At 41.9% G+C, this 10998-nt stretch overlaps 1 protein-coding gene across 4 annotated transcripts in view; it reads right to left on the bottom strand.

Moving 5' to 3' along the window:
- Positions 1-614: 614 nt before the first annotated feature.
- cux1b (cut-like homeobox 1b) overlaps positions 615-10998 on the bottom strand; it is a 60936-nt gene continuing 50552 nt past the window's right edge. For 2 of the 4 annotated variants that reach the window (XM_069148189.1, XM_069148192.1), the window contains one exon: positions 4740-10955. In XM_069148189.1, coding sequence (XP_069004290.1) covers positions 10448-10955 — 508 coding nt within the window. In that variant the 3' untranslated portion in view covers positions 4740-10447. Of the gene's footprint in view, positions 1528-1659; positions 1725-1804; positions 1886-1976; positions 2034-2473; positions 2558-2745; positions 2863-2980; positions 3094-4512; positions 4717-4738; positions 10956-10998 lie in introns of those variants that run through there. The other 2 variants (XM_069148193.1, XM_069148190.1) reach the window with 2 other exon arrangements.

Raw genomic sequence — 10998 nt, 5'->3', positions numbered from 1 at the left:
AAGCACATGTGAGCAAACTGTATATGACCGCTGACTATACAGTGTATGTGGATAAGGTAACTGAGCGAACATTCAACATTTATTACAACTTATGCTGTTAACTCACATCACGACCTGTAACAGATCGATAGAAACAGTATGTATGCATGTACGTAGCTCTCCTGAGCAGCGTTGTGGTGTGTGTAAGTACGCTGACAGACACGAGCCCTGGCGTCAAATTTCTTCAATGTGTAAACATACTCGGCCAATAAAGGCTCATCCATTTTAATTCGAGAACAGTTATCATCAATCCGCTCCTCACCACTGCCATCGTCCTGCCGGAGCCATCAATAACACGGCCAAACCCAATTAGGATTGACAGTGCACTTAAATCTGCCTTCAGATTAGCATCCGCTCTCATAACTTTTAAAACTCTGGCAGATAGTTGCTTGCGAAACTTTATTATGAATGTAAAAATCGTTGCTGCTCTGTGGAACAAAGGGATCAGTTATTCATTTACGAAAAAGAGCAGATGACATTAAATCATCTTCCTAGTTATCTGTTCTTATCAACAGATTCGGTTCATATGTTGCCATATTCACCATCACGCAGATCTCATGAAGTGAAAATATGAGAAGAATTTCTGCATAGTCTTTATTTGAAATATATCTGCAATGACGGTCAGAGAAGAGAGAAGTTAGCAGGAAAACATGCCGAATAATGTTGAATATTAGCATCACAGACTCAGTTACCATTACTGAGGAGCAAACGGTCCCCTAAATAACAAGACACAGTAACAAGCTGATTTCAGCCCCGAAGACACAAATCATCCAAAACCGTTCTTATCAATCACATCAGTCAATCTCAAATTGGGCAAATTTCAATAGGAATGAAAAACAACTTTATAACCGAGTGCATTATCTTACCACTATTATCTGCAAAAAAAAATCTCTTCCTAAATAACCTTCACAGAAAAAGCCCCAGCTACCAACGTGCACCCTCTAATCGAACCTCTCATCAATAACGTTAACCCTATCACCTTTCATTTTATAACAACTATCTTATTATAGATTCATTTCTTTAATTATTAGAATTTCCAGTTAAACACAATTTTAGCTTAATCAAAGCTGCACTAAAACAGCACATATGAACTATTATTGATTGCTTATTATTATTATTATTATTATTATTGATTGTATTGTGTTGATCTAAGATCATAAGAAGGAACTTTGTACTATAGTGTTGCTAGACTTGTCTATTGATTGCAACTTAAACAACTTAATTAAAGAGCAAGAAACTGGAGATGAAAAGCTGTGTTGGAGTCAATCAACTCTTTGATTGACAGTTTACAGTCCTCAGCTGCCCCCAAGTGGAGACATTGAATACTGCAAGAACAATAAAGGAGGATAGCTCGGCAAGCTTCTATGCAGGACATGCATGCTGTTGAATGGTGAACCAGCCCGTCTCGCAGGGCCGTGATGACACCACTGAGGGACAGCTTAGAGGTTTTGGTCGTTCTCATGGAAACGGTGGAGGTGGTCGGAGTACCTGGGCGAAACAGAGAGGTTACTTGTGAGGCTAAAAGTTAAACGTCGTATTTAGTTCACGTTTGATGTGACGCGTGAAATCTAAAGTCAGACACGTCCAAGCTTCTCAATCGGCTGCGGGACGCACACTCACTTTTTAGCACAGAAAGCTGAGCAGTCTCTGCCGATGCTCTCGCTCCAAGCAGTCTTGTACAGCACCTGAAAAATCACAGGTGAGTCCTGATTCTGTGAAGCTGAATATCAGACGCTGTATCACCTGGTGTTGAAGGACAACCTACCAAGAAGACCAAACAATGCAGAAACAGGGTGTAGAAGAAAGCAATGGTCCTGGCAATCTTATTGGAGAGAATCCCACGTCCCTGAGAGACACAAAAAAACCCCACAGGATTGGATAAGAAGTTTTCATCAACATGTTTTACAAGTGTGCGTTTGTGTGAATTTGAGGCATACCAGGCTCAGAGTTGCTTTATCCCAGGGGCTGAGGCTCAGGTATCGACGCTGACGCTCCTGAAAACACACGACACAGAACAATAACAATATCTCCGAGTAATGACAGACTTTGTTTTGTTGCCTCGTACAATTGTTTTGAGCACAAAAATCTGATTCAAAGAGGGATTGAAGCTTTTTTTTTTTTTTCTTTGTTTAAATAATTAATTAAATTAATTCTTCTGTCTTTATGGAAGATAAAGTTCTATCTTTCCAGGAATACCTGAACCTCTGTCCTTTTTATTTCACGTACAGCTGACTGTTTTGAGGTCACAGTTCGACCCCCTCGGATTGATCATCTCCATTTTGAACTGATTTAGCTCATATTTAGAAACGCAGTAAGTTATTATCGAGGAGAACTGAAGACATTGAAGTCTGCAGCTGGACCCTTCTCAGTCAAACGTTAGACCTGCTCCCGTTCATCTGATCTTATGTGAGAAGTGAATGTGTTCGTCTTGTACCCTCTTGCTAAAGGAAGCAAACGGATCCAGTCTCTCCTCGTACTGAGAGGAGTAACGCATCACGGTGTCGTCACTACCTCCAGCCTGCAGCAGAGAAAACAAAACACCAGTCAGACAGCAGTCATCAGCCTCCAAAACACAAACAAAACAAGTTAAAGGTTTTATTTTCCAGCCAAACTAACAAGATATCAGAAACAAGACCATTGTCCATGTAGAGTCCATTCATTCCCTCATTCATTCCCTCATTCATTCCCTCATTCTCAATCACTCACTCTGCCCGGGTAGCTCTGCAGGAATTTGATTTTCTCAAAGAGTTTGATGTTGTCTGCTCTCAGGCTGTCCAGTTCATTCTGCAGAGCCTGCATGGTCTGCTGCATGGAGCGATGCTCCTGCAGGGGTCAGGCAAAAGACAAAGGGACGAGAAATTAGTTCTCCCAGAAAAAGACACAGGAATATGTGTGTGTGTGTGTGTGTGTGTGTGTGCGCGCGTAATAGACTGTGACTCACGGCTTCCAGCTCCTGGTTGCGGGAGCGGAACCTCTCCCTTTGGCTGGAGATGATGGAGAGCAGCGAGTCCATCTGGCCCTGAGGAAGCTCAGGATGGGGGCTCACGCCTGAACCTGGACAAAACACGGATAGTAGAGTCAAAACAACACTTGCATGCCATAGTTGATTTCCTCTATTTAGATGCCAGAGTGTTTTATGAGAAACAGGAGGTTTGTTCCGAGGCAAGATTTTATGTAATTATCTCTTTTTTTTCTTCTTCTTTTTTTTAAGACAAGCAGTGTAAACATGTCAAAGCTTCACTCCGTTTCAACCGTCACCTGTAAGGAAAGAAACAACTGATCAGGCTAGTTAGCAGTCAACCGATTCCCCTTTCATACCAATGACCAGGGTTATTTGAGCAATTTCCAACCCTTCTTACATCAATTCAAACCAAGTCAACACGGGTTCAACTCCGGTCGTCACAATCCAGATGAGACCCCGGGTCCAGCCCACTTAAGAGAGGTGGACGGTGAAGCCCACACGGGTTGACCCTTTGACAAAATCTACACGAGTGTAACCCTGGCTGGCTCCTCTCTGAGAGAGGGCCTGCAAGGACCAACTCCACATTCACGTGCTATCACCTTCACAAGAATAAAGCTTTCAGTGGGGAGACAACACCGAAGCATCAAAGCTGGGTGATTCATTCAGCGTAGCTTCAGAGGAAACAACAGCCAAACTCCCAGGACATTTATCCGTCTTGTCTTGTTATTTTGCGTAGAACAGAAATGAAATGCTACGGAGCAGTGACCAGTTAAAACGTCCCTGATGCTATTAACCGACGTTTGAAGGTCAATTCACTGTCAAAGAACTTGAAGAATTGTTTTCTTGATCAGCTTCTCCTTGTGACAGATTTGTTTCTGCAATAACACAAAATCTTCTGCCAAAGTTAAAACAGATTTTGCCATTTCAACACATTTCTTCTTTTCATGGTCGTCTATGGACGCGGCTGGAAAAACGTCATGTTCTTCTGCGCACCAATGAGAATTTAGCAATATTTGACTGTCAGCTGTCAACTAAATCTTATCAAACCACATCAACACAGTCCTGAAGAAGCAAACAAGGCGAGTTTATGAACGTTTAACTCCTGACAAGTAACAACCACGTCTATTTTTGTTTTATCAAACATTCTTTAACTTTGGTTGTTGCATCAATTTTAGATGTAGAGACGAATCTTTATTATTGGAGGGAACATTATCTCTCCAAGGAGCAGCTGATTTGTCACTATCCTATAGCAGCTCCCTTTATTCTGCCTCTTCACCGAAAGCCGAAATGAGTTTAAGGTGTCTGTGCAGTAAATTAATCCTGTTGTCTCTTTGGGGCAAATGAGCATGATGCAAAAATTCACACAGCTTTCTGTCCAACTTTTAGGGATTAAATTAAAAGTTTGGAGTTACCACTGTTGTGATACGTCTTTTGATCAAAGAGAGCGGGGCGGCTTGCTTTAAGGCGACATAACTTTCAACCCTCTTCCCCGCACCTATGCAGGGACGTACCGGTGAACATTGCAGAGGCCTCTTTGATCGGCTCCGGGATGTTCCCCATGTTGCTGACCTCCGACCCGTCTGCGTCTGGGCGCGGCAGGGAGGACATGGCCTGGATGGTGCTCAGGTCGTGCTCCAGCTTCAGGATCAGCTCCTTCTGCTCGGCGCTGGTGCGCACCGCAGACGAAAACTCCACCTGAAGCCCTGCGTACCGACCTGTTGAGAGCAGAGAACAAAGATAACTTGTAGATCATCTCCGTCAGTTTTCTCATTCGTCTTCAGATGTTATCTGTAGCTCCCAGGAGAACTCACCTGTAGCAGCTGTAAATGGCAGAAGCTGTCCAAAACATCTCTGAAACCCCGCAAAGACTCCCCTGTCCTGGTTTCTAACAAGCTCAACTCATCTCTTTCTCTGAGAATACTTATTTTACTGAACCACCCAACAAAACATATTTACAACAAGAAAGAAAAACTACCACAGCACACTTTTAGTATTTGTATAAAAGAGATTTACTTCAATTATCACACCTAGGGTGCATGTGAATAATAATGATGATGATGAATCAAATGTCAATCATAACAAATACATTGTGAACGTTTCATACAGTGATATTGCTTTTCAATGTTGTAGAAGGGACTGTTTTACAGTGCTGAGAACAAACAACATGAACGTTTAGTAAATAGAAAGATAAAGAAACAATGATACATGAGGAAAAAACGAAAGGGAGGAGACCCCGAAGGAGGAAAAAAAAAAAAAGCATCTCAGGAGTGACAGAAGTGCGAGGGGAAACAACTTTCAAAAAACATTTTACCATCCCTTTACAGTCATGCAGCCTTTTGTACTACAACACACACACATACTCGCACGCACACACTCACAAAATAAGCAGTGGGAGAAGTTATGAGAATTATTACTTCCACATTGTTGATGAAAGGTTGGAACAAAAATCATCTAAAAACACTCTGAACTTGCTAAAGCCTCAACAAGCATCTTAAAGCTTTCCAAAAGGGGTTGGGGGGGGGGGGTGAAGCTCTCCCCAGGTCATTTGGTTGTCAGACTACACTGTGGTTTAAGCTATTGGTGAACTGAAGCAACGACACTAGGTAGCAATATACAGAAAACTGTCGGCAACCTTTCAACAGAAGTGGATAACTATTTCACTATTTGGCTTTTTGCTTCCTCTTTTAAGTCTTGCGAGTATCGACTGAAATGTTCATTGTTCCAGAGTTGATCTCTGGGAGATTGAAAAAAATAAAACAAACAATTTTTTTTTTTTTTTTTTTTTTACAATTAAGCATCAAAAAACAGAATACGTGATAAATACGCGGACATGATTTAAGACTTAAAATTAGCAGGAGCCAATGTGAGAGGAAAAACAAAAAGCACGCAAGAAACGTGGAGAGGGAAGTTTAAAGGATGAGTGTATTGTGCTGTATCATGTGTGTATGTATTACTGAGTGTGCTATGCATACAGCACCACTGATTCAGAAAGTGTTTCCTTACAAAACCCACTTCATAAGATATATTTTAAAAGTATTACAAAAACATCTGAGGTTTTTCTTTCTTTTTTTTTCTTTTTTTTTCCTGAATACGGTGACCAGTGCTGCTGTTCGGGCTTCCATTACAACTAATATGTCAAATGAATAACCACTACTTCAACAGATCATACAGTAAAGCTTTACGACTTCAGAAAACATGATATGATATACAGCATCTGTTACACCTTTACAATGTTATTCAACAGTGTATAGAATCATCTGATTTAAATTTGTAGAAAAATATCTGTGGATCATGGAAAAGTCCTGAATCGTCCCTTCTCTCCTCCTGCCTTCAAACAAAAGCGTACTGTGACAATAGTGAATCAATAGCTACTTGATCGACTGTATTTACAAGTCTCTTTTCCAAATAACCATTAGAATTGGCACACGTCATTATCAATACCTGTAGTGCCCGTTATTAATGTCACAGCAAACCTGACACAAACAGAAAAATACAAAATGCCCCATGAATAAATTCAGTGTTATTACAGTGTATGCTGTTTCTGCATGCTTCCTCCTTCATTCAATGCTCTGGCCTTTCGCTGCTAGTTAGTTTATGTACAACGTAAGAAATGCATTGTGGGAAAAACAACTGTCTGAAATAAGACCCAGGACTGAAACGTGAATTCAGGTCAGTCATAAGAATACACAAGTTTGTTTGTTTCTCCTGTTACCGTTTCACTGCACTCCAGCAATTACACACAACCCTCTGCAAAAGGTTGAGGGAATATTTAAGTACCAATGTGAAGTAAATCAATTTGGATCAGGATGCGGGAAGTATTCGGAACAGGTCGGGTGAAACCGTCTACGTCTAATGACATCACTAATTTGGTGCCCTGCTTGGCAGTTAAAGGCACAACTCTGATGATCTCACATGGTTTAGGTGAGCTGATGGATCTGGCTATAAAATGGCCGATGGATTAAGTGCTTATACTTTTTACAGTAGCTATTCATCCCCATAAAACACACGCTGCGGTTGTCCAGTCCAAGCAGTCCCACAGAAGGTGATATTCCTTCAGTCAAGACTGATGTCTCACATCAGTCGTCCACAGGATGATCCAATGTTTGAGAAATTTTACAATTATCAGATACATTCGAAAAAATCCAATTTTCGCTAATGCAATGCCGTGATCAGTATCTTTTTACAGGCTGCCAATAAATCTGGATGTACATTCAGGGAAAGGGGAGGCTTTAGGATGGACTGAGGAGACTTTGAATAGAAACCGAAACAGGTGGTTATTCATAATATCTACATCTGTACAGGACAACGGCCTTCGTGTCACGCGAGTCATCAGCAGTTTGAAATAAGGGTTTGCTGGATAGGAATACAGTTTATTGTGTAGAAAACATGGGTACAGCTATCTTATGTTAAATTTTTTTTAGTGTTAGGATGTGGATAAGAGTCTGTGTGCTTGGTTTAAAACCACTTTTCAAAAAGGCATACTCTTCCCAGGCTCCCGGGATCGTACTCTGTTGTAGTGTTTACAGACCCTGTCCTAGGTACGTCTTAAAAAGATCCTAATAAGTGCTTCGTTACTAACTGCAATAATAAATTCTGCATAATCATAGGCTGGCTATCTCTGCTCAATCTGGCGTAGCACACCTGCTAGCTGGTACACTTCTCTAATCTCAATTTGGCAGATATGACCTCTTTCAAGTTGACGTGTTCTCAAGTTTAGATAATTTCATTTGACCTATTTGATAAAGTGTATAAATTGGGACCAGTTAATCAAGTTAATGTGATTAATGAGAGGGCTATGTAAAGAAAGCTGCATGGCCTGCCGCGCGTTTAGTGTTGGGCTTGCCCAAGAAAAAGCCACAAAAAACAAAACAAAAAAACAAAACATGATTGGAGAACAGAAAACAGGAAAAGAGATATGCTATCATATATTCACTGATTTTTGATATGTCCTTTGATTCTCTAGCTAGCTATTTAAGAGCATAACAGTTGTGGTAAGAGCTTTATGCTTACGGGAGCATGAATTGTAGCAAACACATTTTTCAAAGCTATTGAAATGACACTAAACTTTAGGATTCATGAATATACAAACAAATGAGAACTAGTACATCTTTGTAAATATTAACCAATACTGCCGGCAGTCTATACGTCTAATAAAAATGTTACTTGCCCTCAGGAACAGTATAATCCCTTAAAAAATAAACAACTCAAATGATAAGACATTAAATGAAAAATACAGCACCTATAAATAAGCAGAATAAAAACCAAACTATAAATGCAAAATAGCAATAAAACCAAGCTACAGTAAATCATAGTATTACACTACTTTGTGAGAAGATTAATGTAATGGTAACGCATCAAACAGCTTAAAGAAGGGTGTCAGTTGTGCACTAGTAGTGTGTGCAAGTAGATACGAAATATGACCCCACTCATTGGAAACACTGAACACTCCTCGATCTCACACACTTTGTGCACACGCATGTATTGACAGGCATGCGTGTACGTGCGTGCACATACACACACACACACACACACACACACACACACACACACACACACACACACACACACACACACACACACACACACACACACAAAGGGGAGGCAGTGGGCTGACAGGCACTGAGGGCTTGTGTGGGACAGGGAGGAGGTGATATGCCTTATAATTTGTAGTGTATACAGTAGAATTCAATGTAAAAGAGTTGCATCCCTGGATACAGGATAGACTGGGGGAGAGGGGGAACTACTCACACCAGGGTTGGGGTGAATTCACTTTGACAGCAACCAGCAGAAAGAACAGATGAATCAGGTTCTGTACTCAGCAATTCATTTGTTGAAACCTATTTTCATTATTGACAGTCTACTTCTTAAATTGAACTCTGAGTGAATTGACCTCGACCCAGACTTACATGCAGGCAAGTACAAATGCACATAAGACACACACACACGCGCACACACACACACACACACACACACACACACGCACGCGCACACACTCTTCCTGATTTGGCCTATAAAAAGATGCGTGTTTGTGAACAGGAATTTTGTCGGTGGAGCAGACGCAGACGCAGACAAACACACACACACACACACACACACACACCCAGCAGGTCCAGTGCTGGGCAAAGCTGTGACGTGCACAACCTAAAACAACAAGAAACACGTGTAGTATCACCATGTCAGACAGCTACAATACTACGTGAGTTCATTGTATTGTATTTCAACAACGCAACACTATTCCATTCTAATTTGTTTTGTTTTTTTAAACAGTAACTTGTTATTCTCTTATTTTGTACTAATTAAAAATGCGTCCTAAAATTCCCTATTTGTACTCTTTAGAGTCAATAGACTGTGCAATCTCTTATTGGCAACCAAATTGCAATATCAAAAAAAAGAGATCATCCTTCATCCTAAAAAGAAGGATTTAAGGAGGCAAAAAGAGGATTCCTTCCTTCCTTCCTCTTCAGATGAGTGCGTGTATTTGTGAGGAATTACAGATCCTTCTGGCCATCACATGGCTGTCAGCAGGATAGGATATGGGACACAACAGGTCAAAGTTCATCTTTCTTACATCAGTAACCATGGCAGATCAGCCGGCAGGCCTTCCACTACCCTCTTAAGAGTGTAGGAGTGAGATAAAAAAAAAAAGAAAACATGCTGCCATTGAGAAGAGAACATACATACACACCATTTTTGTGTGTGTATATATATATATTTATATATATATACATACACACACACACATACACACAGGTGCACACTGACACAACCCCTAACATACAAACACGCGCACACACACACACACACACACACACACGCAGTGAGTGAAAAAGGCAAAGGGTTTGTAACAGTCACTCTACAGTGTGAAAAATGAGGCGTCTCACTGAGTGAGGGGAGGTTTGTGGACACTTGGGAGGTGAGAAGAAGAGCGGAAAAAATCTCCTTTAAGAAAGTGAGAGTTCTTGTAAGAGAGTTCCTGTCTCTATCTATCATCTATCAGTGTCTATCACTGTGACAGCTGCTGTGTCAGGCCTTGCCTGTGTTACTGAGTCCAGGTTTCAACCCCAGCTGTGGGTCAGACCCCAGCTCAGGACTAACCAGTCTGGTGCACCAGTGGCTGGTGATAGGGGGAGGTACAGCAGGGCCAGAGGCCAGCAGGACGGCTAAGTGCTTTTCTCAGTAAAAAAACAAAACTCAGTTTAAAAAAAAGGAGAGACACTTAAGTTCTCTTATTTTGTTCTTCTATGTATTCAGTAAATCTTCTTTTTAAGGGTTTTGCCAACCACTCTTTGTTTCTTTCCTCTTTTTGGAAAGCTTCTATGTAATAAAAATGGCTGCTGAGCTTGACTTTGGCTGTGTCCACTCTCCGACTGGAACAGAGCAGGAGGGGTCCAAGGTTAGAGGTCGTGAGGTTATGAGACGAGAGGGATGAAGGACGGTCAGGGGGAGCTAGAACTCCCACTCTGAGGGATCCTCTTTGCTGGCAGCCTTCTCCAGCCTGTGGATGATGTTATTGAGATTGGCTGCTTTCTTCTTGCGCAGATTGTTGTCCCTGGGGTTTCTGGCGGGGCCACAGGCTGGGATGTTAGTACTAGAGGCAGAGCTACTGGAGGATGCCTCTGTGAGGCTGAAGAGCCCCAGTCCTCCCTGTCCACAGCTGGAGCCTGGCCCGACAAAGCCTGAGGTGGTGCAGTCTAACTGGACTGGGGAATTATTAGAGCCCCCTGCCTCAGACTCCGCCTCCATGTCGTGGTCTTTGCATGCTCCTCTGTGATCCTCCAGGCCAATGCCCAGTCCCTGGCGTGTCTCCACTGTGCCCTCAGATTCTGTCCCATCACAGCTGTCCCCCTCTCCTGATTTGGACCCACGGAGGGAAGGAGAACCCCCCTCACTGCCAGGCCCTAACCCTCCTGCTGCCTGGATCTCCTCTATGAAGAGCTCTCTTCGTATACGTGACCTACGAGAGAGACACAAGTTCAGTCACTCTATTCAAATTAAAT

This window comes from Embiotoca jacksoni, unplaced genomic scaffold (genome assembly GCF_022577435.1).
Source record: "Embiotoca jacksoni isolate LCO1_2020_lvr unplaced genomic scaffold, fEmbJac1.0.p SCAF_14, whole genome shotgun sequence".
NCBI lineage: Eukaryota > Metazoa > Chordata > Actinopteri > Embiotocidae > Embiotoca > Embiotoca jacksoni.
The sequence above is the reverse complement of the archived record's forward strand: the minus strand, read 5'-3'. Positions and strand labels throughout refer to the sequence as shown.